General features: G+C 42.1%; 1 protein-coding gene across 1 annotated transcript; it reads left to right on the top strand.

The window, feature by feature from the left end:
- Positions 1-1142: 1142 nt before the first annotated feature.
- Positions 1143-26199, top strand: OPRM1 (opioid receptor mu 1). The gene is made up of 4 exons (XM_074862806.1): positions 1143-1477; positions 15769-16121; positions 17045-17565; positions 23786-26199. Exons 1-4 carry the CDS (start codon positions 1143-1145, stop codon positions 23822-23824), a joined length of 1248 nt encoding a protein of 415 aa, XP_074718907.1. The 3' UTR covers positions 23825-26199.
- The last annotated feature ends 1344 nt before the right edge of the window (positions 26200-27543 follow it).

The following is a 27543-nucleotide window of genomic DNA, read 5'->3' as shown; positions in this document are numbered from 1 at the left end:
CACTCCTGAAGGAGCGGGAGGTGCCCTGTACACGGTGAGCAGCTACACCAAGCGTGCGGCCATGATGAGGCAGCAGGAGCAATCACTGCCACTCTGTCTCCTTCCTGCTCACCAGGAGGTATTTTTTCTGCCTTACCAAGGATCCCCTCTGATTTCATTGATGAGGCAGTACAAGAGCTAAGTCCTAGTAATTAATGATCAGCCAGCCAGCAGGCAGTCCTGGAGGTGCATCTCTGGGCTCATCTGGAACACACTGATCACAGAAATGTGCTGATGCAAGTAGGCAGTGTGCGAGTCAAGCACCCGACACAATGCACATGCAGTCCAGAGAACGGTTTTGATGTCTTCCTTATCTGTGTTATCGCATCCGGTAACAATCACACCAGTGTCTAGGGGAGAGCATCCTTGGAGCTCTGGAACGGTGAGTCCTCTGAAAATCCCGAGGATCCGTGAGATCCGAGTCGTGTCCAAAGCACAGTTCTGTTCACAGTCACCCCACCGTGGTGCCGTACGGTTCACCACACTTTATTACAAGGCTCAGCTATCTCCATAATCACAAAGGACACCCTTTCGTCAAGATCCCTGACTCATTACGTTAATCAGTCGCGCACTGATCTCCCCGCTGCCCCACTCCTCAGCTCGCTAAATCAGCCTCTCCCGGCGCTTTCCCCCTGGTGTTTGCCACCGACGCTCGCGGCGCTGGGGAAGCGAACGTTTTCAGCGCTCGTCTTTCAAGTGCCACCCGCAGGGAGGGGGAAACCTGCCGGGTTCCCGCCGCTGCCCCCGGCCTCCCAGCGCCGCGACGGGGCGGGCAGGCCCCGCTCTGCACCAGGTGCGCCCCGGCGGGGGCTGCGCGCACCGCGGGAGGCGGCCGCGCCGGGGGTGCCCGCGCCCCGCCGGCCCGGGGGGAGCAGAGGCGGAAAGCCCCGCCTCCCCCCGCCTCCCTCCGCCGCCGCCGCTGGCCCCTCCTCCCCTGCCCGCCCCGCCCGCTGCACACATGTGTCCGCAGCCAGCGGCCGGGCGCGCCGTCGGGGCGGGCGGGCGCCGCCGCCGCCTCCCCAGCACCGCGCACCGCGCCAGCACCGCGCCGGGCATCCCCCGGGCGCGGCGAGCCGCCGGCCGCGCTGACCCCGCTGCGCGCCATGGCCGTCGCCTACCTGCTGGGCAACGGCTCCGCGCCGCTCCTCGCCGGCGCCCTGGAGGTGCCCTTCGCCGCCAATGCCTCCGCCTGCCGCCCCCCCGCGCCGCCCTGCGCGGCCGCGCCGCCGGGCGCCTGGGGCAACGCCTCGGCGGCGGCGGGCTGGAACCGCTCCGAGCCCTGCGGCGGCGCCAACGGCAGTGCGGGCGGCGGCGGGCCCTGCGCGCCCGCGGGCGGCGGCCCCTCCGTGGTGACGGCCATCGCCATCATGGCCCTCTACTCCGTGGTCTGCGTCGTGGGGCTCTTCGGCAACTTCTTGGTCATGTATGTCATCGTGAGGTGAGTGCCGCCCCGCCCCGCCCTGCCCTGCCCCGCGGCCCGCGGCCGCTGCCGTCGGGGCGGACGCCCCGCCGCGGGGAGCCGGGCTGCGGGGCTGCGGGACGGCGTCGGGACGGCAACGCTGCGGTCCTGCCCCGGCGGACAGCGCGCAAAGGGCCGCACTGGGGGGCGCGGAGGAGCTCCAACCCCCGGGGGACAAAAGGGAAGGGAGGGGAAGGGAAGGCGGCTTTTGAGAAAGCGCCGGAACGCGGGTGGTCGGGGGAGACAAACTTGCGGTGGGGCCATGAGGACTGGCCGGGGCTGGTCCGAAACCGCTGCGGGTCCGGGGATGCTCCACGGACGCTCCGTGCTGCCGCACCTCTGCGAGCAGCAGTGGTCGGCGAGGCCTGAATCCCGCACCTGTCCGCCGAGGAGGGAGGGTGTAAAGGGGCTTTAGCCACTGCCAGTGAGCGTGTGCGGTCGCACAGGGACACCCGGCACACAGCCACGCCACTTTCTCCCCACCTCTCCCAAACGCACAAGCAAGATGTAAATGGCATCGCGGCTAAAGCTGCTGTCTGCGCGGGTTTATAGATCCTCTGCCTCAAGACTTGATCCATACGTTTATATTCATATACATTTATATATGTATATATATACACATGCGTCTACACGTGTATAAACACTCCAGGATCGCGGCCGCGGTCCGCAATCCCGTCCCGGCTGTCCTGCAGCACGTCGCAGCTTCCTCGCCCGCGAGGTCACCGGGGCTTTTACGGGCCGCGCACGAGTGTGTCCTCCACGCACGAGAAAACCCCATGGCCGTAAACCGGCGGAGCGCGGGTGAGAGCGAGAGGAACCGGGCTCCTCTGCCCGCCCGGTCGGTGGAGGAACACTGCCACCTCCCGGGCGCGGCGGGGCCGGGGCGGCGGGACGGGGCGGACCGGGCTCCTCTTCCTCGGTGGCTGCTTGTCGTTTCCAAACCCAGCGGGCGCTGCTGCGGGGGGTGCCCCTGGGGCGCGCTCCCTCCCCGCCGGTTTCCCCGGTCTGGAAGGCGTCCCTTTTCCCCCGAACACCGGGAATCCCACGGAGCCGGCGCGGGTGGCGGGCGGGAGCAGGGGTGGGCGCCCGGCAGCGCTGGCAGGCCCGGGGCAGGCGGATGGCTCGGGGGCCGGCGCAGGGCCGGCAGCGCCCGCTGTGGAAGCCCGGGGTGAGGGGGGGGAGGTCAGGGGGAGGCTGCTGCGGCGCGGCCGAGGCCGGTTCCTGCGACGTGCTCGGGGGTGGCACTGCAAAGCCTGGGCAGCTCACAGAGCTGGTGGGAACACAAGTAATACGCATCAGTGGTTCAAGCCACAGCAGTTCAGAAACCGAGTGCTTTTAGTTATATTTCAGAGGCTGCGTTTGAAGTGCGCGGAGCTGGGGAGATTCTCCTCTGCCCCGTGGTTGTGGTCAGTCCGGGGCTCGGGCTGTCTGCCTGAAGGTGCAGCCGCGGGAGGGCTCCGGACCAGGGCAGGGCTGCGACCGGCTGAGCAGCGTTGAATGCATTCCTCTGGGAGAAAAAGCAGATGCACAGCGTAACAGAGCCATGGTTGCTGTCAGCAGAGAAATATGCCACAGGTTGTCCCTGGAATTATGTATACTTATAGCGAGCATAGCCCATAATATTTCTTACATTAATTAATTGAATTACACTTGCACCACAAAGCCAAATTGAATGAGGCACTTGCATTTAGATTTCTAGCTAAAGAGAGCATCTTTCCCTGAGAGTACAGCTTTAAAGCAAAAGCCAGAAGCCATAGAAGAAAGCAAAAATATATTTTCGCTTTACAGAGAAAAACACAAATTAAATGGCATCTCCAAAACCATCTAGGAATTCTGTGGCAAAGACAGGACCGAACCCAGGTCTCTCGTGCAAGAACAGCTTTTGGTACCACAGAGTTCCTTCCCAATTAATATCATGCAGCTGTTTACCAATTTGGGATGAAAAAAAGTTTACATGTTAATAGTTGAATAGGATCTGTGGTTTAAGCAACACAAAAATGCATTTCCTTTCTGTGCTTCTCTACAGGTTTAGTGTATCTGGACAGCAATAGGGAACTTTTTATTTCCTGTTGCAAGCATACTAACGTGACAGTATTCTCAATCATATAATACGACATGGTGAGTGTATGTGCTCACATTCGTGTATCCTTGGATCCAGCTATAGGTGGGAGGCAAACCCTTCACTGGATTAAATTTGGCATCATATAAAGCTCCCCTTCTTTATCTACCTTTCACATCACACCTGCTCAGGAAGAACAAAACATTGAAGTTCGTATTAATTTTGAGAAGAATTGAGACTACTAGAAATAAAATTTTAAAGTGATATTGGTACCTAGTGCCTCCAAAATACTAGGAGTTGGGAGGTAGGTGCTTAGATATTTGAAACTCTCTCCCTACTCACCTTTCGGAGTCCAGCCCAAGTGAAAGCAACAGTGACTTCATATTCAGTGTGCTGCATGCTAATATCTCATGCTTGACTTCTTTAGAAATATTTTTTTAATAATTATGATATTATTCTTATAAACATTATTATTCTTACAGCTTTCTGCATGCAGATTCATGGGTTTGGAGCCAGAGATGTGCAAGTGCTTGCCTGATGTGAAACTGTCCCTATCAGCCCACGATGCCACCCTGTTATCTCAGGTGGGGCAAATGGGTCAGAAAGCGGATGTCCAACAGGGAGTTAGAAATGTGTTGTCATTATCGATACAAAAATCAGGCTCTTCAAGCAAAGCACATCCATGAATTTCCAGTTTATATACATGTTACTTTATAGTTAATGCATTCTCAACAACCCTCCGCATTCTCCCAAATGGTTCCTGTTCAGCTGAATACTTTCATCCTTGAATTAACATTTACGTGTTACATCTGTAGTGTGTGAGGCCGAACCCCATGTTACTAACACTGAGCTATTTCCTTTTGTCAAGTACAAAAAAATGCCTTCTGAGTGACAGCAGTAATAGGTTTTACTCCCAGACATGAATTTCCTGTAATCTGAAAAATCTGTAGATAATTTTTATTACCTGTTTTCCTCATGTGCCTTGTATAAGCATAAATTACTAATATGAACACAGTGTTGTTATGGCTGTGTCAACACTACTTCTAGCCACTGCAGAGTACAAGACAGCGTGCAATTAGTACCATGTGGTATTGAATTAATTTGCACAGTAATCTATAGGCTTTTCCAGCTTTCTTGTCAAGTCAGTGGGATATTAGTCACACATTAGAGTGGGAAGAATATGCCCTGTGATTAAGGCAATATGCTAGAAAGCTGTAATAGATCATAGATTAAAATCTTTAGCATCGCTGGTCTGAAAGAGAGGAATGGCTCTTGGAGGCCCCACTCCTCCATCATGCCAAGTGTCTGTAATTCCACCAACAGCCGCTGAAGTCACTCAAGTCAAGAGTGATTCCTTAATTGCTTTGCTATTAATTTTGTCACATATCATAAACAAAGGTGCCTCAGATTCTCCGTGAGCCTTCACAGGAAGAAATGTCATTTCATTAGAGTAAATGATGACTCTGCTTTAAAAAAAATAACATATAAAAAAGGGAAAGAAGTCCTCTCTGAAACAAGAAATTTCTTTCTACAGTTCTCAAAACAGCCTTGTAATAGTGTTTTGAAAAAAGGAGCTGTGACTGAAACATCATCTAATCTGGAAAGACTGAAAGTACTGAAAGTTCTGGTTACTTCAGCTTGACTCACACTTAAGGAAAACTGTTTTACTAAGTAGAACAGAATTTCAGGTGAAATTTCAATTGTAGAAAGAATTGATTTCACCAGAGGAATAAATATTGTCACACATGTGCACAGAAAGGGAAAAGTGAGGGGTTTGGAAAGAGGTCATAACATACGAAGTGGAGAGAGTCTATTTAGAGAAATAACCTGAAAATGATCACAAGCTTGAAAGTAGCTGAAGCAAGGCAAGTTTTTTAGGAAAATTAGTTCTTCTTTGGAAGGTGACATGGAGTTATGCATGCAGTGTGAAAGAAGGCCTACAGCAGCTCTTGTAGAAGCATAGATCAGGGAACTTAGAAACCAAGAAATGCATAAAATTCGTTCTTTTCTTTCCTGTCTGCAGCTGCATGAACTTCCCAGCATTTGGATAGCATTGTGTGTGTGAACGTGTCCTGCCTGTTCCACTGTCTGAAAAGGTTCCAACCCATTGCTAAGAGCTGTTAACTAAAGCCACAGCAGCCTTAACCAGTCATGTCAATCATGAATTGATACTGCTCACCAGCACAAGTCAGAGAAGATCTAGGGACAGAACTGAGGGTGTTAGGTTGGGCAGGAACAGCACAGAAGCTGAATTAAAAGAGCAGCATAGTGAGGGGGCGACCCTCAGCATCCTACATTACAGAAAGGCAGGTGTCCCTGTTTGCACACCGTTTATGATAGTTTACCAACCTCTGCCAATGGGTAAATGTTTGACTAGCAAGCAGCTCCCCTCCCTCCCTCAAGATCTAGGGAGGCAGACAGATAAAACAGAATGTATACATTTATATTCTCTGTTTTTTTTAATATCGATACCAACATGGTCAAACTTTGGCTGAAAATACCTTAGTCTGCAACCTGGGGATAACCCCAGTCTCCCTGAGGGAGCAGAGGAGACTGTGGGATGAGTGAGAGCTCTGCAGCCCCCGACTCAACTCCAGACCCTGTGCCTGACCCCAGTCCCAGTGAGGTCTCACCTGCAGGACAGCATGCCTGCCCCAGGAGGGCAGACCCCCCCCTCAGAAAACATCCCCTCTCACTCAGTTTCTCTTGAAAAACCTGCTTTTATCCCACTGTATTTTTTCTGGATTATCATTTTGTAATGGCTCTCAGAAAAATAATGTTAAACACTTCCTGATTTTTTTTTCCTTATAAAAATAAGTCAAATTATACCAACTTTTCATGGCTTCAGGAAAATTAGAAAATATTGTAAACACAATTATTTATATTATATAATTATTGGCAAGCTAATGACAAATGAGCTAATGAGCTTACATAATGCTGAAGTACTGCTTTATTTTGTTCTAATTTACAGTATTTTTTCAAATCATCAGGCATAGCTTTTGCTGAACACGGTTGATAAGCTTTTATAATTTTTCTAGATCAAAAGGTGACTTATTTACAAAAAATCTCAAACATAATGTGATGTAAGCCCAAATATCTCAGAATTATAGTCTAGCTTACTAACCTCTTTTCCAACCATAGCCAGCAGCTGGTGTTGTCAAAAAGTGGAAGAACTAGGGGCATCACTGTGTGAGAATCCTTCTAACAGTCTGTTAGACTGAAGAGGGACTTTCTGAGCTGCAGTTTGCATCAGCATTTATTCAGTAGCTTTTTGTGGACATTTCTAATATGCAGCAGTCCCAAAAAAATCAGAATCAAAAATAAGGTTGGAAGTAAAAGGTCACAGATATTACCACTTCTAAACAAAGCTGCTTTGAAACAAATATTTGCTAAAGTAAGGTTTCAGAATTCTGACACATTTTTAAAGATTCTAAGTTGGTTATTTTTAAGTTTAGGTGTTCTAAGATGGATGTTGTAGAGATCCTGATTAGTGGACATTTCAAAAAATTATTTATTTTCATTATGATTTCAAGTAAAAAGAAGTTTCCAGTCCGTGTTGATTATCTTCAAAATACAAATCTACTCATTATAACTATATTTTTAAAAAACTTGAAAGCAACTGTTTTCTGAATTGCTGTGGTTAAGCTGATCTCAAAGAAAGTTCTTTTTATAAGCATCTGTGCCTTCTTTGGTTTATACCATGAAGTTTGGGTTTATGGTATTGTAAGTGGGGATGCTATCATTATCTTTCAAAGCCCCTGCTCTCTTTGGAGTTAGCTTTTAATGCTGTTCACTAGCAAGGAATTCCACAGCGTAGACCAGCTGTGTTAAGAAACATTCTCATTCACCTATTTAGTGTTAAACACTTCTGAATTTTATTTATATTTCCTTTGAATTTACATGACGAAAAAAGGGTAGGGATGAGAGACCATAGCTAATCAAATAACTGTGAAGGACATGAAATAGCATGTTTTTTCCACTTTCTTACTGAGAAGTGTTCAATTATCAGCTATAAGATCTTGTATCTCAGATCAAGAATAAAACTTCAAAAGAAAAATGTTTGTGTAAAATGGAGCATCTCCTCATTGTGTTGTATGGAGCGATCCCAGCTGAGAGAGGTCTTTTTCTTAAGAGGGAACAGGCAGCAGCAGTTAGGGTATCTTTCCTGTTTTCCCCTTGCACAGTGCTAACCTCCAGCCCTGCAATGTGCTGCCTCTAAAGGAAAATCATCCAAGAAGCCAGTTACCCAAATCCTTCTTATAAGGGGATGGTGTCAGTACCTCTCTCAGAGCCCCAGTTTCAGACACAATCTCGTCCTTGTTACATGGAGACTAAATCCATGATCCAGTCTTGTCAAAACACATAATTGTGTTCCTTTCTGTCACGCCTGCCTCCACCATTGCCTGCTTCCCCCTTTTCCCCCATCACAGGCAAGTGTTCCTCTGCATTTATTCCCTCTCCAGTCCCTTTTGTCTCACGTCTGTCGCTCCTTTACAGATCACACTCGACAGCTTCTCTAGAACCCAGTCTCTTGTAATGCAAGAGACCATACCTTGTATACTTAGCATTACTTTGATCTGTACAGGCTGAGGCCTTGCCTCGAGCCCCATGCTACCTCCCTGATACCCTTTGACCAGGGTGGATTTACCAGTGCTGTTTCCCATCACACCTTTGAGGATCTCACATCTACTAGCTGTAAAACTGTCTTCAAAAGGCTTCCCTGCCAGCTTCCCTGCTGAGCAGGGGTGTTTGATATTCAGTCCTCACCAGAGGTGATCAGTCTACAAATCAGGAGGAGGGAAAAGCACCTGGAAACCAGAGAAAATACCTGTTAACTTGCCCCCTCTAGAAAAATGTATCTTCGGTTCTAGATGCAGTCGGTGGGTTTGCTCTCAATCACACTTCCCTGAAGGCAGAGGGAAGAAAGTCAAGTTGAAGACACCGACAGCTTTCCTTTCTTCATCTTCCTAGCAAAGGAAAAACTTCGGCAGTAAGCACCCACTGCTGAGTAACAGCAATACATTGGAGTTAGCCTTTTTAGCACCACTGATTTATATCAGAGAGCTGTGTTACACAGTAACTACGAAAGCAGCAACCTTTACTGGAGACCCATATGTGCCTCGGCACCAGGCAAACAGAGACTCAGCTAAAGGTGATTTAACAAACAGACCAGATTAAGTCCTGAAATCATTGGCAGATAATTTTTCCCCGATTTAACTAGGCTGGAAGGGAAGGAAGTATACCAGCAGATGACTGTTTGGGCATTAGAGGATACGTATTAATGTCATTTGTTTTTTATCATTAAGTAGCTTTTTTATGATGTCTGGAAAAATAAAAATAAATGAGGGTAATAGGACTTATAAGACATTGCAAAATCTTAAATGTTTGCGTGGCAAGTTGATAGGAATTTATCTATAAAAACCTGTTCTTGGCTGTTTCCCCTCCCCTTTTTGGAAAAAAGAAAGAATGCATCACATCAGCCTTATTTTGTACAGATTTCTGCCAGGATATTTTGCATATACATGTAATTAAAGAATGCATGAAAATAATAAGAGAGAAATAATAAATAGTTACCTGTTATGACTACTCTGGAGTTCGTGTGTTCTGTCCAAAGTAATCTCCTTGCTCGTTGATCCTCTCAGTCAGGCATCAAGGGAAAGGACCAACCTTCCTCCCCAAAATAGCTGTTTTTCCCAAAGAAAGAAGCTTGTTTTGTTTTCTCTGGGGAAGGACTATACTCACTGATTCAAACTAAATAGCAGAAGGAGGACCTCTATATGATGCCTTTCAGTAGCAAAAAAGCAGAAAGAGCCATAAAGAAAGCAACAAGTTGGCCTAAAACCCAACACAGTATTGTAATTAATTGGAAACAGGATGAGTCAGATGCCCTCCTAACTCTCATGATGCCACATCATTCCCCAAAAGACCAGCGCCAGAGTCTGAAGAAAGTAGACTCTGCCTGAAAGGCTTTTGTTTAGCTCTCCTTCTCCCAAAGCTGGGGTCTCAGAGAAGTCACTAGTTGGTTCTGAGTACAGGAGAAACAGCCCTGAGCTGGTGCTCCTCCACGGGAAATGGTAAGCTCTGCTTACCTCTCCTGCCTGGGTCCTGTAAGCAAATACTAGTGGATCTGCACATGCCTTGACACTGCACCAGTGCAAGGAAAGGACAAGCTGGGAAGTCAAAGTTGCTAGCAAGATAACTTGAGGGAAGTAAACTTTGGTGAAATTCTGGCTTAATTTCATTTGTGCAATGGAGAATAAAGTGAAAAATGAACTTGGCAGGGAGAAAACAAAGTATTAAGGAGAAAAGAGGTAGCAGCTGAAGGAACTACAGTCCAGAAGTTACTGGCCCTATGTTCAGATCCACATTCAGCACATACATTCAAACTCCTTCAGAAAATGGACATCCCCTTGACAATGTGTGAGGAAGGGAGAGGAAGGCTGCTCCAGAATAATGTACATGAAGGCCTTGCAGTGTTGCCGACCAACTGTGTCAAATAACTACACCTTGTGATTTTAGATCCAGGACACTCCTTTACTGTGTCATGCTTTGACACCTGAAGTGATGCGTGATATTCGTATGTTTTTTCATCTCTCTAATTAAGTCACTGTCATCGGTCAGAGCAGTGACTGGGTAGCACCCTGTTGGGAGTCATGATGCAAGGCTTTAACAGGAAGAATCAACCACTGCCTCTGTCTTTCTTAAAGGCAGTGAAATCTTCCTCCCTTCCCCAGTTCAGCTTTTTTCCAAACTCATGATCAGTGCAGGAAGTAAGTGAATGTGGTACAAGTTGCACAATTTCATTGTAACCAAGTGTGAACATTTTCTTCTATGATGTTGTACCTGCTGGAGGGTTGGTTTTTTTTTTCGATTTCTTGTTTGTTTTCCCTGAGGGCTTATTATTTTTTAATTACTTCCTTGTATATGATCTCTTCACAGGAACATACATCAAAAGGACAAGTAGATTGTTAACCACAGTATGACACCTCCAATCTGGGTGGCCTGACCACCTAACATGTAAGGGTTGTACACAAATTTATGGTGCTTGTACCCAGAACTTGAATTTAATGGCTTAAGCCATAAGCATTCTAAAGTACTCATGAACAGAAAAATCAAAGACTAAATCTTCAAGCTGAGTAAATCATATGCTCCCAAACAGGTAGGTTAGGCTCATCCAGAATATATATGACTTCAAAACTTTAATGGGTAACAGTCTGCCACAGCACATGTCACAACTGTGGCTGAGATACAGTACAGGTCTTTCACTCTATAGAGATCCACTACCATGCAAAGAAAGAAAAAGGACAAAACGATAGGATGGTCATCAGTTAAGTCCATCATTTGAGACCCTTTAGCTCAAAGGTACTTTCCAGAATATGGCTTAGCTGAGAGATTTCATTTCAGTGTCAAACATAGTAGTTGGATTGGCAGACAGGGGAAATTTTTGAGGGTTTTTCCAGAGCATCCTGAATATGACATGGCCTTTGTCAAAGCCATAAGGGCTCAGTGAAAACTGAAAGTACCTGCTATCTCAGGAAAGCATACAAAAAAATCCCTCTTTCCTACTGTTTTTGAGTTGCATATACAAGATGTACCAGAACAACCACGGAAATAAAAGCTGATTTAAATTGATTCAACTAGGCATACTTCACATGTTTTAATCTTCCCACCCAAGGAGACCTCAACTAATCTAATGTATGCACATAATGAGTCTTCAGTTGTTTAACAAGTCATTTATGCAAGAAGAACATGAATTTGAAACACTAACCTAATCTCCTCCAGCATCCACAAGAGTTATGTCAGGTTGTCTGTATGCAAGACCTAATTGCTGGCTGTTGTTTCTTTCAGCAGCCAAACCATTTTCATGAACAACTGCTCTCTGCAATGAATCTCCTGTAATTAAGCCAGTTTTTCATATATTTTGCATTGAACTTAAATCAGTTGAGGCAGTCTGTCTCCAGATTACCATTCTGTGGACAAAAGCTTGCATGCCTTTGTGTTGCTGAAAGTAGTTATTACCAATCTATCATCGTCAGCCCATTTCCTAAGTGCAAAAGGCTGTTTCTGCTTTTCTCTGTTATTCAGATAGGAGCAGTTTTCAAATTAATTTGTAATGGCATGTATTACTATATTCATTGGGCTAAATGTGGACCCCCTCTCTGGCTTCTTTGCACCAGCCTAGTGGTAGAGGGATGCTATAAAACTGATCTGGTACAGAAGGGCTGAAGGATCTGGAGGAGGGTATATTTCAACAATCCACATGGATGTAAATGGTTTGTCCAAGAAGTGGTGGGGTCAAGACTCAGGTGGCAGTATACCAGCTGTGTCTGTTAGGCTTGGGTAAAGTGTGATGCAAACTAAAAATTTAATTATTTTTTTAAGAAAATATATGGTCTTCATATTATTTGTTCTTTACTTTTGAGCCACGGAGGCTTAAAAGAAAAGACTCTTCAAAAATTTTTGGAGGTGATAAGGTAGAGACTAAACCATTGGAGTGGGCAGGCCAGAAACAGAGCTGTGGCACATGTCTTGCAGAAAGAGAGAGACATGAGTGCAAGCTGGAAAGGAAGGTGCTCGTGGCTCCTGCTCAAGATGCTGTTACACTTTGTGCAGTGGAGTCTGGTGAACTTCTAATTGGTTTGCAAACTACAGGTGGCCCATGGGCTGCCAGCTGAAGAGGTCATTTCATGGCTTTCTGTTTGTCCTTGAATGCTAGGAGCTTAGTGACTATCTGAGTAGGATTCTCATGCTTTTCTATGTTGCTTTTTTGTATTCCAAGCAAATCCCAGTTGAGTGGACCTCTACAGCTCAGGTCTTCAAACTTCAAGTGTATTTTAAAGTTTTGCTGGATTGAAGATAAAAGCAGGGCTGAGGTTTCCCTACAGAATCAGACAGGCATAAAGTATATTCTTACTGTTGCAAATCTCATCTATCATCTACTACTACCAACAAAAAAACACTTCATAAACATAGACATTTTATGATACAAAACCTGCACTGAGGAGATAGAAAGAGCATACTAGTGGGTGTCAGTATTATAATGAGCATCATTAATTTGGATATGTATCAAGAGCAGTGTCAAGCTAAATATTCACCAAAAAATGGAATCATCATGTTGCTCTATTAGTCTTTCATTGTAGTTTTAAAAATAAAAGTAAAGTTACCCAAAGCCAACTTCTGTCTTCACTTCCTACCTTGCTAGTTGTCATGCAAAATGTAATATACTTGGTGTTTTAGATGCTGAAATTTCAATGTAATCTAAATACCAGCATTCAGATTTTCATGGGTTTGCATTTAAGACTCTTCCTTTACACATCTCTTCATTTTTAGATTCTCTAGTGGCCTTAAATGAAAGTGTGAAAACAGTATCTGTTAAAAGACTGCATTTATAGACACAGTACTTTTGGTATTATAAGTCATACAGATATCCTGTGACTTTAATTACATATAAAATCTAGTCCCTCTGAAGTATAGAAATCTCATCACATGCACATCTGTGTCTGTATGATGGAAATGTTTGTGCTGCTTGTTCAAATAGGTAGACTGAGACTTAGCAAAGGGTATAATAACAGCTAAGATCAAGGCTTTGAAAAACTCCATTTTGTGGGACTGTTGTTTTTCATGCTGTTAAAATTACTTTTAATCAATTGCTTCAGTATTTATTTGTTCTTACCAAAAAAATAATCCTGGGGACATGGATAATCTACTTATTTGGAAAAATACATGTTTAACAAAATGTACCTTGCAGAAGTAAGTCTTTTATAAAATCTTGAAGTACTCAATACAGAGAAACACCCAAATCCCATAGAATTCACTGAAAAGAATATTGTGAATTTCAATAGGCTTTTGCTGATTAGGTAATTGCGGAGGTAAATACTTTCACCACAAAAGCTCTGCTTCCTTTCTTTGTAAGAACAGCTTGATAGAAATGTAAAGATTATAGAGTACACCAAGCAAAATCCTTCATTAATAGCCTATAGAGCCCATTAAATTAATTAAGTCCAAGAACTTTTAAGCTTAAACTGACAATGAAAGCAAGATAGCAAAACTGGAAAATGTGTAGCATTTAAGTGCCATAAGGCCCATGCCAGTCCCAGTGAACAAACTTGATTCCATTTATTCAGAGCTTTTCCCTGCCCATCCTCTGGCATGCAAATCTAAGTCACTTATATATTAGTTGATGTATTTTTTTTTATTCTGCATCAAACATTTCCTTTAAATCACAAGAATGGCTTTCATTACCGATAAAAAACCCATTATCATCTGATGGCGTGCTCTCCAGACAGAACTATGCTGGAATCATGTGTGATGGCAGCAGCACTGAGCAGTGTACCTACGTGTGCTTTCTTGTCCAGCCATAAAGATAGGGCAATTCCCTCAGGGCTGAGTAGGGATCAGCAGCCTGGGTGAGGGCGCAGGATCCTCATCGCCTTGCCTTGTCTACACGGGATCGAGAGCCACTGCTCCTCCGCTGCTGTTGCTGCCTGAGTGGATAAGACTGGAGCAAGCTGGATATGTCTACACAGAATGCAATGAAACCTCCGGGTTAGCTCTCTGAACACAACCTTAGCTAGTCCTGGGTCTGTTGTCAGACCTGTGGAGAAGACATTAATTTCTGATAAACAACACAGGACATGGCAAAAAGAGGGCTTGGTACAACATTTTCATTCTGGGTAATGGTAAAGTCAATATAAAAATATAAAACAAAAAAAATGTAAAATTGTTGCTATTTTTCATTGTCCTCTGCAAGATTCTCCAGCAAATTGCCCAGAAAATATTTTCTCCTCCCTCCAAACTGTTTTTAGAGCTGCAGCTTATTGTGCACCTCTCCCACACTGTGGGATGTACAGGGAAATCCTGTACATTTTTTCTAAATCATTCCCAGCAGAGAGAGGCATGGAAGACCATGAAATACTGGTTTTTATACTTTGTCTTCCCTGGCAGGTTGCCTGAGAGATCTTTTCAAATGGTCTATTTCTTTTGCAAATTACTCTATAAATTGTAAATGTTTGATCAAACACTGTACTTGTTACTTTGCAGAAACAGAAGGAAGTTTTATCAAAAGAGCAAGCCATCAGACCCCCCCAAAAAACAGGCAGCCACAGTGCCCAACAACCTCAGCAGCAATCAGGATAGCAGGACATCATGGCCAGGAACATTACTTAGAGTGAAACATTCATTGTACCACTCTAAAAGTATAGCATCCTCATAAAAAGTGGATCTCAAGTGCTGCTCAGCTGACACAAGGGACTTGAAACAGTGAAGGGCTCTTCAAAAGTTTGATGACACTAAGGAGGAATTTGGACTCTACCTTTAGCAATGCAAATATAAATTAAAACATAAAAATCTCCCCCTGCTCAACTGTGATTGAAGTGTGGCGTATTCAAAATTCAGGAAGTGGTTTTTGGGTTGTTAGCAGCACAGACTTAGGAAGAAGGGGGTGCAATGGAGGTTGAAGACCCTTCTGCTGAAATAGGTACTGTGGAGCAGAGCCAGCATTCCTACCTCAAGCAACAGAGCTGCAGGATCCAGCCAGGGTGGTGGTTCTATTGATACATTCAATGCAAATGGTTAATAACATCCATCTTCTCATTTGATTGAAAGAACATCTGTCCGACTTACACTGGACAGTGAGATTAGTAAAGCAATGTGGTAACCATCATTACAAATTATTTTAGAATTTTATACATAAATGAGAAAGTCTAAAAGCCTGAATTTTTAGACACAGTGAATTTGATAATTATACTAATCTTTTATGTACTTATTCCCTAAGGAATTATGACATTATCACTCCACAACCCACAAATGAGTTCTCTATTTTTACAGACCGTGATTCTGATACTCAACATGACACCAGCAGATACAGAAAATCTATCCATTTAGCACAGTGTCTGATATGTACCTTTTTTTTCCAGCTTCTCAGTTCTTTAGCATCTATAATATTGGTTTTTTTCTACATGTATCCTTTCTCTCTGCACAAGTTACATTAATCTTTTCTTTCTTACACCCTTTAGCTAATGCCTCACTGAACTGCAAACACTGTTGTAGATAAACCATAGCAAATTCATTTGATTAAAAGCAGAAAAGATGATCTTTGACAGTATCTAGCACATCATTTCACAGAAGTTTCTTACAGATGGTGCACTGGACTCAATTTTTTTTAACATCATCAGTTGTGGTCATTCACATGCTTTGCTGATTTTTTTTCTAGGTACACGAAAATGAAGACTGCCACCAATATCTATATTTTCAATCTTGCATTGGCAGATGCGCTAGCAACAAGTACTCTGCCATTCCAGAGTGTGAATTACTTGATGGGAACATGGCCATTTGGTACCATCCTTTGTAAGATTGTTATATCCATAGACTACTACAATATGTTCACCAGTATCTTTACACTCTGCACCATGAGTGTGGATCGCTACGTAGCTGTTTGCCACCCAGTTAAGGCCCTTGATTTCCGTACCCCCAGAAATGCCAAAATTGTCAATGTCTGCAACTGGATTCTTTCTTCTGCCATTGGCCTTCCAGTTATGTTCATGGCAACTACTAAATACAGGCATGGTAAGTCAGGTTTTCATTCCTAAATTGAGTATTTCAATGTTTAAACTTTCTGCATTGTTTTACTGTAGAGTCATTTAATTAACTTCTGACCTCCAACCTGTGTAAAGTAGGTGTTAGTGCAAATAGACCCCTTCAATAATTTTGCATCTGGCTGTAGCTGACCGGACACAGCACTGCACATGATCTGTCTTTTACAACAGGCAGCTCTGGCTCCTGTGGGTCTGTGCGAGTCTCACTGCCCCACACAGTTACTGGAGTCTTTGGGAAAGCATCTGTGCCTGCCTGCCTGCCTTCTGTGTGGGGTGGTTATGCACTGTCCTACAGCACAGAAGCCTGTGATTTACCCAGGATATTCCCACTGAAGTTGGTGGTCATAGGTATGTTGCACCTAGTCTGGCAGGACATGGTATAGAGCAGAGAACATGTTCTGGATCACTGGTGCTCAAAGCCCTTCCATGAAGTGATGGCATCTCGACATAAATCCCAACCCTCCATTGTGCACAGTTACCAAGTGTCATGTCATTCTCTTCCCCATTGCCCTGAAATGCCCAAACTCTCAGCAGATACGGTGGTTAAACCACCTTTCTTTTCACCAGGTTTTATACTGAAGGTGAAAATGAGTCAGAGTTTAAGCATTTATGACAATTCAACTCTTGTCCAACATACGTGCAATTCCAAGCAATAAAATGCAAAAGAGAACATGTTACTTAGGTTTTGTTTTTCCAATATACACTTCATAGATGTTTGTAGCACTGTGTCCTGCCAATGTCTGTGCCAATGATAGGTCACAGATTGCTTCATTTTACCTGTTTACTTAGTAAACCTTCATATATTTGCCTATGATATTTAACAAAAAAGGTTTAAAGAAAAGCAAATGAAAAACTGACCCACTTTTCTTCTCTGCTGTTCTCCTTTTTCTCCAGGCTCTATTGACTGCACACTTACGTTCTCACACCCTGCGTGGTACTGGGAGAACCTCCTGAAAATCTGTGTGTTCATCTTTGCCTTCATCATGCCAGTCCTGATCATTACTGTGTGCTATGGGCTGATGATTTTACGCCTGAAGAGTGTTCGCATGTTATCTGGCTCCAAAGAGAAGGACAGGAACCTGAGGAGAATCACGAGGATGGTTCTTGTAGTGGTGGCGGTGTTTATTGTCTGCTGGACTCCCATCCATATTTATGTTATCATTAAAGCCCTGGTCAACATCCCAGAAACTACTTTCCAGACTGTCTCCTGGCACTTCTGTATTGCTCTAGGGTACACAAATAGCTGCCTTAATCCAGTCCTTTACGCATTTCTAGATGAGAATTTCAAAAGGTGTTTCAGAGAGTTCTGCATCCCCACTTCCTCAACCATTGAGCAGCAAAACTCCACCCGAGTCCGACAAAACACTCGTGACCATGCTTCCACTGCCAACACTGTGGACAGGACTAACCATCAGGTATGACTAGCAGTGGAGATGTCATCTCTGGATCCAGGCCTCCTGCTTGGAGATGACATGTATTCTGAAGTAACAGTTTATATTGATTTGTAGGTATTTGAAGGTCTAAACACCTTCAGGGTTATATTTGAAACTGTTGTATGCATACACAGAGACCCCAGTCCTGCATGGTTCTAGTTGTTCTCTCTTCTAGTTGATGCTCAGAAGCTGAGGGCTTTCAAAGGTACCTTGCATGACTGAGTCCAGCGTGCATGCATATGCAATGCACACAAAACAGTGTTTCATTTGCAGAATGTTTACAATAGGTGACTGCTTTATAACTGGTTGGAGATTAATCAGATTCCTCTAGCCATACTCCTTGTCTGCTGTCGGAGACGGGAGTGGGACAGAATATAGATCTCTCTTCCTCTCCCATTGCAACAGTGAATTAAAAAGAGAAGAAACTGCTCATACACTTTTGATTCATGTACGAAGAAGGCCTACCTGGCCTTGTTTGTCCTGGAAGACATGCAAGAAGTAGACAAAGGCTTTTCTCCATGCATTTCTTGTATCAGGTAATTATCTGTGTTGGCGAATGTGGGTTTTGAGATATAGATAGATAGATAGATAGATAGATAGATAGATAGATAGATAGATAGATAGAGATAGCTAGATATATGTATAAATATATACACATACGTTAAGGAGTATTCTGCCATTTTGCCATTTAAGGTATACTGAGAATATACCTTTTTCATGTAGAAAAAGCCTTTGAGAAGTTTGGATTTTATGGCACAGCAGATACCAGGAGAGATTTTTTTTTTCAGGCTATTTTTGCTTAGCTTTTGCAAAGCTCTTCTGTTATGTGATCAACATCCATGTTCCTGTGATTAATCCTGAGAATTTCCAATCCCCAACCCTCAGTGAACATAAAGCAAAACAGGAAAGCAAATCTTAACATTCATGAAAGTAACTCAAGTGCAAGTAACAAGCACTAGAAAAAGTTTGAGTCATCTCTGTAATTCATTAAAAAGAAGAACTAAAGGCACAAGCCTAGTTCATTCCTTGTCATGTCACCTTTCAGCAATATACTTAGGTTGCTTCTGCACCAGTTTCTCACTGCTGCCACTTGAGCCACAAGCTGGCTGCCTCCTCAAGGTGCAAAAGTCAATGGCTTCTTGTGAAAGCAGTTGCATACCTGCCACTTGGCTGCTGCCAGGAAGCCCAAATCAGAACATTACCATCTCCAAACAGACAAAATAGTAATCCCATCAGAAAAGAGGAGGGAGTAGATGCTTTATTAAGCATCTGCAGTTAGCCGTGGTGTTCACCAGTATCTGATTCATACATGCCAAACTGTGGCCTGTGAAATCAGTTTGCACCTGCTCAGTCATACACACACTTTCGTGGTGGAGCAGAACTGCCAAACTTGGCATAGACACATACATATATGTATGTATGTATATACATGTAGTATTTACTAGGTGTAGCAAAAAACTATTAGATTCAGCTGTTAGTAATGCATTTGTAACCCTCAGTGGAGTCAATTTTGTGCATGTGTCTGACAACAGGATTGTATCTATATTTACTACAATTTCAACTTTTTACAAAGCAGTGTGTATGCACACATTTTCTACATTTAGTTATGTATCTTTGTATTATTTTTAGGAGAACTGTAGCCTTCTAAACTTCTACCCTTAGCAAAGATTAATGTAGTACTGCCCAGAGGTTGAGTGAAATACAGTGTATTTCCCTGGGCACTGAGCAAACACAGAATAGAATGTGATCCTTCCCACAAAGATCTTTCAACCTACACCAACAAGGGAGAGAGCCAGCTGAGGCAGGGATGTACCAAGCAAGTGAAGTGAGCTTTATAGTGGCAATAAGGAGAAAGCTAGTCTCATAGTTGGGTTCTTTGTTGGTTGGGGTTTTTTTCCATTCAGGGAATAGTGATGAAATTAGTTAAATGAGATAAAGCACATGTCAAGAGGAGTGAAGGGGAAGATGCTGAAGGGAGAGGGAGGTGAGAGGAAGAGTGCAGAGGAGAAAGGGGAACATCAGGAATGAGGTCGGAGTGAGGCAGCAAGGAAGGAAACTGAAAGAGTGAGCCAATAGGCATGGAACAAAAAAGGTGTGTGCAGAACTGTAAGAAATTGTTTGACTACCCAGCTTTAACTGCTTCGGTAGCTCTTCCTAGCAACTAGCCATCAGTTTTCCCCAGGTCTGGGGAGAAGAAGACAACACTTGGAAGCTCATGTCCTCATGGATGGATGGATGGATGGATGGATGGATGGATGGATGGGTCTCTCTGCACGGTTTGGTATTTGAAAGAATTTGCAGTGGCCATAAATGGGCCCAATTTCACTTCCCTCACCACCATCCCTGCAGTCCTTGCTTTGGCAGCTGCTGCCACTGGTTCATTTCTGCCAGATGTGCTCACTGGATGCTGACCTGAGCCTTCTCACTGCTGCGTTCCCTGGAGTACAGGTCGAGCAGTCTTTCTCACTCCCACAACATCTATAGAATACATTCATGCCAAGCCATGTTCAAACCTGAATATTAAACTTCATTATTTTTTTTTCTCCAGAAAACATTTCTGTAAGAGACAACATTTTTGTTGTCTGCAACTATCAGAATGACAAGGTTCTACACTAAATCTACACTAAAAAGGTTCTCTGGGACAGTACTTACAAGTGGCGCATCCAATTTTATTCCTATTACTATTTTTTAAACAGAAACAGCCCTAGGGTGAATGCAGCTTTTGCTCTCAGAAAAGAAAAAAGAAAGAAAAAAATTAAGAAAAAAACAACAAACAAACCACTGTTTGCTCAAACAGTGAGCTTTTGTAAATTCTATTGACAAGGCATTCTTTTCACAGGTAAGTGCTTTCTGTACAAAAAAGTCTAGCTAGTACATCTGTATTGATCTAGGTATACTGACAAGCTCGCTTTTGTATAGACAAGGCCTTGGAGAGCATTTGGTATAAATTCTAATTGCAAGTCTGTATAGTACTCGGCACACTTCATGTCATTTTTGAAGAAACAGATGTTCTACAAGTTGCTTTCTTGCCAAGTGAGAATTCTTTACTCCTGCTAAAATTAATGAGAACTGCAAGCACTCAATCGCTCAACAGTTTAAGGCCTCACATGCTTAAAGCACTTAAAAATAAGCATTCACTGGTGGAACAACTGTTTTCTATCAGTGCAAGAGCAATAACAGGAAACATCATAAATATTCATATTATTCTAAGTTAAGATACTGGGCTTTTGCTTACTCTATGACTTTGGCATTACCACAGAGATCTAGATTAAGAGTTTGATTATTATCAGCATTTACAAAAAGTGGAAGAGCAGCACAAGTTCAAAACTGCAGAAATGCAGCTTCTTTCAAAGGTACAGAGTAGCATCTGATACCTAACACTGATGTTGTGAGCATTTATAGAAATTGTACTTGCTCAGTGGAGCAACATGAGGGAGAAAAGGCAGTGGCTAATCAGGCACACAAAAACTGGAAGAGTTGTCAGACTGAGATGTTTCATGTCTGTGAGGGATGCATCCTGTGCTACAACCAACTAACTCCTGTGTTAAGAAGCATAGTTTACATTTGTTCTGAAGTGAGCTTAAAGGCTTGACTCAGTTTAATTTTCAGGGAAGCATATGCAATCTTATAAGTGCATTTCCATGAAGAGTTAAAGTGAGAGTAGGAGTGATAGAATCCTGGAAAAATTGCTTGCAAAGCAAAATTGCTTACTTTGAACTTTGTCTGTATGACCCAATATTGGTAGGGAATGGTAATAAAGGACCAAATACTAGCTTTTGCAAATGGCTGAGGCTTTTTGATGTCGTTTACGTTAACCTGATTTATAACAAAGACGTGGACAAGTATTTTGAAATAGCTTGTACTTCAGATGCACAGAGACTCTCTACATTAATTTATCTCTGAGATTAAAAAAGGTTTGGATATTTTTTAAAATTTAAAAGTCATTGATAATTCTTTTTTCCTGAAAACTGTGCTTTCCAAATACCTTTTATTTTTGTTAATATCTATCCATTAATAATAAAAAAATCCTAAATACTTAGGAAAATGGATTATTAATCATTATAGAAATCTGATAAATTTAATTTGTTTCAGTGAATTGGTTCATTTGTGACCCATTTAAGTTTTATAGCAGCCTCACCTGAATGTATCCAAGCAACTAAGCAAATTATGTATAGGCACATTTTCAGGACTATTTAGTCATCCTGTGCAACTATTGTTTGTATTTTTAGCTTCTGATGCTTTCTCCTTAACCGCTAATGTCTAATGCTGTAATGGAAGCTGCAAATCCTCATATGCTGAAAGTGAGGCCTCAGATATGTCCAGTAACCAGAAGCTCTGGTATTTGTGCTCAGCCCTGAAAGCTTTGCCCTTATTGCTTGGATTGACAGCCACATGTAGAAATAAAAAGGATATTGAATTAAAGAAAAACTATTTTAAGTTGAAACAAGGGAAAATTGAAAGCTAGGTTCACTTAGATTAAATAAACGAAGAAAGTACTTTCTTGCATTTTAATTTTCTCAGAGCTATATTACAGATTGCAAACAAATATGAAGAATGCTGGTGAGTCCTGTGCAGAAACATGACAAAATCTGGGTAGATTCTGTAACTCCAGACCTTGGAAGATTCACATCTACATCTACCTGTATTAATAGAGAATGGCTTTTCTGTGTAATTTTAGAAAATGGACATATCTCCTTTGTAAATAACACTGTATTTCAATAATAATTACAAAGTATTGTTTACTTATAAAGCCCATTTCTGGAAAGATGATATCTATAAAAAGCTTCTCTAAATTCAGTAGATCCTTAAAACTGGTCTTTCTTTTATAGCTCATTTGCACTGACATGGGCCTTTTGTGAATCTTCTATGTAGCAGAGAAAACAGAATGTGTTTATCAGACTATTTCATGAACGGAAACAAGAATAAGCTATACTATGAGGACTGGAACTAGTTAAATGGCTTCTAAGGTTGCCTGTGTTTGTGTCATCCTTAAACTGTGAATTAGAATAAAAGGGGAACAAAACATTTCAATTTTTTCCTTAATAAATTAGAAAAAGTTCATTGGTAAACAAATACAAAAGAAATGCTTCTATTTAATCCATAAAGAGAAGTGAAATTCATTTCTGGATCTAGACTTCTCCAAATGACAGACACACTCACATTTAGGATCAGGTCAGTTTCTAGCCAAAAGGAACTGAGGAGAAATATTCCCAATACAGAATAAAGAAAATCCCTAAATATAGCACGTTAAATTGAACAAGCATTTGAGTTATGTTGTGCCCTTGAAAAAATTTATCTCCAAATCAGAAGTCCTAAGAGCCTCCACTCGGCCATACATGCTTGGAAAGCAATCCAGTTAGAAAACGCACTTTCCTTCTCCCTGCCCCAAAATCCTTGCCCATGTCCCATTACGTTTACAGGAGCATGTTCCCTCTCTTGTCTCAATCAGGCTTCAACTGTGACTCTACTTTCCATACCGTAAACCCTTTATTTGCAGTGTCTCCCACCCTGTTCTCAACAGGTTCTAGAGCTGCAGGACAACATTTGCTGGACAGTAAAAAGGGTTGCAGACTTTCAGGACGTGCGGTGCCACAAGCAGATTTTCTTGATGAAAATGTGTAGTGCTGTTGTGCCTGTGTGCAAATAGGACTTAACACGGATACTGTGGACATACAGGGCTGAGAGGTTCTTGGGTTTGTTTGCTGATGTAAGGCCATCTCACTCAGAATTTAAACTAGACTTCAACTGCAAATCCAAGTTAGCCAATGTACTGATGTGAGCACAGAATGTATCATCTAAAATACTAACTCACCTGCAATTGCTACAAAAAGAATACAGGAAGAGAGAAAAATCCTTCCATACTCATGAAATTTGTAGAGAGTTCCCCTCTAGAAAGAGAACAACTGACTTGGTATGAAATATATTCTAATTCAAATTTCAGATCTACTAATGTTTGTCTTTGAAGGTCAGACGTGAAACTTTTCTGTGATCATTTCCTCTGCCTTCACTGCTTCATGGCAAAGACAGTCTTGCCTTACTCTCTGGGCTACCTGTTTAGCTTTATACAGCAGGACAGTAGCTGCAAATGAGAAGTAAATTCCTTTAAAAAAAAAAAAAACAAAACACACATACCAACACACACACAAACTTGTGGGTGGTAAGAAATCAAGTAATTGTTCATTGTATTTGCAATTTCTTTCAGTTGGAACTTCAAGAAGCTGAAACTACTCCACTGCCGTGACAGTGTCTCCTGCTGCATAGCTCTCAAAGCAATTGCACGCCAGTGCCACAGTCTGTCTGGGCAGTATGCTGTGGGAGTGTGTAGGATACACCTTCCCTCAAAAAAATACCACAGAGGAAAGTGCCTGCTTTTCCACTCTGTCAAAAATTGCTTCTGCAGCACTTCTACATTGCGCATAACACAGAAGCATGAAACTTAACAGCAAGCAGAGCCAAGAGATACAGGGGCTTGCCAAGCTCCAGTGTTCAAAACAGTCATGTTTACCAGGAATATATACATTAGGCTAAAACAAAGCTACTGTACCTGTAGCGATCTGACATGATCTTGACAAGTTACAGTGTTAAACAGGTTGGAAACAAAAATTCAAAAGCTAGACAACTATCATTTGAAAAATGAAGGTGAGCTTTTAATGATGGGAAATCATGGGAAATGAAGTTGTAATACTCTTGGATGCTGGGTTTACTCTTAAAATTTATTTGTAGACGTGTTTTCTGTGCAGGTTATTTGTGTGCTGAAGTCTCACAAGGTCATCTAGAACAACACATTTGCAGTTCAAGAGGTCTTCTCTTACAAGGATTGCATGTTCCACAATTTCAAAGGGAAAATATTTCTTTCAGGGTTCGCTTAAACAAAACTCCAAGCTTCACCTTCTGCTCCTGTTTCTCACATAAAAAATAGACTTTAGAATCAAAACAGTGACCCACCACTTCATCTAAAAGAGGTGAATAAATGGAAGTATTCCATGTTGTACTGATTGTCAAATGATCCCCAAAACAGCATAGATGCTATTAACATAAATTCGTATGTGGATAGAAATCTAGCTATAAGCCTGTCAGAGCTAGCACAGGCTGATGACTTCTCTTTCAAGTAGTTTCTCAAATTTCAGCTGCCCTGTCAGCAACATTTTGAATTTGTAAGTCATCGACAGTCCCTGTATGAGGTGCTTGGAGCAGTTAATGCATTAGACCTTTCTTAATAATAACAAAAAAAGAGTTACATTTTGTTAGACATCTATTTTTTCTTAACCAAACCCATAATATCTTTGCTTTTCTAACTAATGTAATAGTCTGCATCTCCATTTTGTATTAGCTGAAACACATTAAGATTTATGACAGAAACATTGTACTGAAGTAAATGCCACCTTAGCTGTTTTCTAGTATGAAAAATAGAAATATCCATGTAGATAATTTGTGGTGCAATGGTATTTTCTAGCCATTGTTTGTTACTTGCTTTGTAAATAAATCATCAGTAGTTAACCAGGGGAAAATGTTCTTTGATGAATTTAAGTGTATTCTAAAATACAGCTCTATGGAGCAGGGTTTTTTTGTCTTTTTTATTTCTGCAGCCAAAATGTATTTCTTATTTTCATTGTTAAAATCTATGTAACAATACGCTTTTAATGTGAAATTGTTTGTTTCTGCAATGGACTGTGTAATAAAAATTGACGGCCAAATCCTTACAAGTTGTAAATTAAAGTAATATTTGAGTTTCATCACTTGCAGCTGAATCTGTAGCCCTATATATAAGCAGAATATGAAACTAGATATAGTAGAAGTGCCTTAATTTTTTTCCTCCTTTCTATTGAAAATTCCACTATGCTGTCATAGGGATTTAAAGCTTAATTTTGTATTAGTTTAGCATTAGCCCCCTGACGTGATGATTAAAGTTTAAACCAGAGTTGTCACCATTCTAAGAGGTTTTGTATCTAATCTGTAAACAGCATGATAGGCACTCAGAAGAATTTGACATATTGTTTTGCACTACACAGCAGTATTATTTAGATAACAAGAACATAGAATACACCAGAAATGCAAACAGACTAACGTCATACCACTTCATTACTATCTGACAAGTTCTGAGTAGCCTGCCATGCTCACAGACAACCACCTCACAAAACTGAAATACACTGGATAACTATTTGAAGGGTCTTAACTGATAGATCAGAAATATGTTCAACTAAACTTAAAATCATAGTTTCATGACTAGTCAAATGTTCATCAGCTTTCACAGAATTTACGTAATAAATTGAAACCATTATTTCTTCTGTACTTAGAATGGAATGCTCGCTATGACTTGCCAACAGACAGCCTAATATTTTTAAAGATATTTTGGGTTTTTACAGTCCAATAATTAATTGAGCAACCTGACTGTAAATATTTTTAGCAGTAGTAATGCTGTTGTAGCCTTGATGGTCTAAGGATATGAGGAAGCAAATTTTATTAGCAAAGCATTAGCAAAAATAAGTAAAATGTCTTGGCTTTTTCCAGAAGGCTTGTTTGTTCACTGGTAGTGCTTTGCAGTAAGTAGCATATTATTACACAACTTCTGTATCTGCATTGTAAACCTTTAATAAAAATGTTTGTGTTTCTTCTATATTTGCAACATACTGTATTCAAATACACATTGATTAACATTTTATGTCCTATATTAATAGCTTAGCTTTAAAAAATGACACACAACTGGCTTGAAGGTTCTTAGATTAATTACCTGACTGCTTTAAAGAATATGTTGTATACTTTATTTTAGAAAAGGGGAAATCCAAATAGTTCCATTATTTATAAAAAAAAAATTAAAAAGCATATGGGCAGAATTCAGTTTTGATCCAAACCGCACATGTCCCTCCTGTGCTGACAGCTTGCTGTGGGGGCTCAGCTCCAGAAGCCGGCCAGTGCGGGAGCCTGTCTCCAGCAACAGAAAGACAGGGAGAGCAGAAGGAAACTTTCCAGCTTCTGGCAGGCAGACGCTTCCCAGGCTCTTTCCTGATTAAACAGCCTGGGCACATGCCCAGGCACTGAAACAAGCTCAGCTGTACTGCCAAACCAGGAGGCAGAGTAGAGCCTGACGCTACCGCCTGGCTCCCTGCTGACCTGCGTGTGCCTATCAAATTTTGGAGGCTAAAAGAATTTACTAGCTTAAATGTAAGCTGTTTTGTCCCAGTTGGTCTCTGTGTCCTGACAATGTTACTGGGCACATTTTCTGTATTGTTGTAGAGGTAGTCATAATTTTCAAAAGACTTTGGTGAATTTTTCGTTATGGAGTGACTGGACAAATTCCTCAATCTATAAACTGATAGAGGCTGTTACTTAAAACATCCTCTAGCAAGGAGTCCCATGGTTGAGTTGTGCTGAAATGTTCTTGTTTTGTTGATTTTAAAAGTTCCCCTAGATATTCTATTTGGGCATAACTGTTTCTTATATTTGAGGGGGACAAAAAGTGAGTAATGGCCATTCAGTATGACATTAGAGCAAGACGTTATGAATATGACCTATTCAGTAAGGAATAATCATGACTATTTTTATTCTCTTCCTCATGTCAGTCATGATTTTACAGATTTTATTGTATAACTCCTCAGTTGTTTCTTCCCTAGCATGCTCATTGCCATTTTGAACACTCTTGAGCACTGCATGGATGTTTTCAGGGGTTTACCCACAAACTCTTTAGATCTTTTGCCTGATCAGTAACAACTAATTTACTATCCACTGTTTTATGTATGTGGTTGGGATTTTTTTTTCCACACATTATTTTGTATATATCAACTTTGCATGCCACCCATCCTTTGAGCCCCCAGTCACCCAATACCATGAGCTCTTTGTCACAACTGGCCTAGCTTTCACTATTTTAAATGACTGACTGTGTGTTTTTATAAACATTACTTCAATGCATGCCCCTCTTACATATGACAAAATGCAACAGCAACTTTCTGGGACATCACTGGAAAC

Source organism: Strix uralensis, chromosome 3 (genome assembly GCF_047716275.1).
Source record: "Strix uralensis isolate ZFMK-TIS-50842 chromosome 3, bStrUra1, whole genome shotgun sequence".
Classification (NCBI taxonomy): Eukaryota; Metazoa; Chordata; class Aves; order Strigiformes; family Strigidae; genus Strix; species Strix uralensis.
This window is presented reverse-complemented; position numbering and strand designations above follow the sequence as displayed.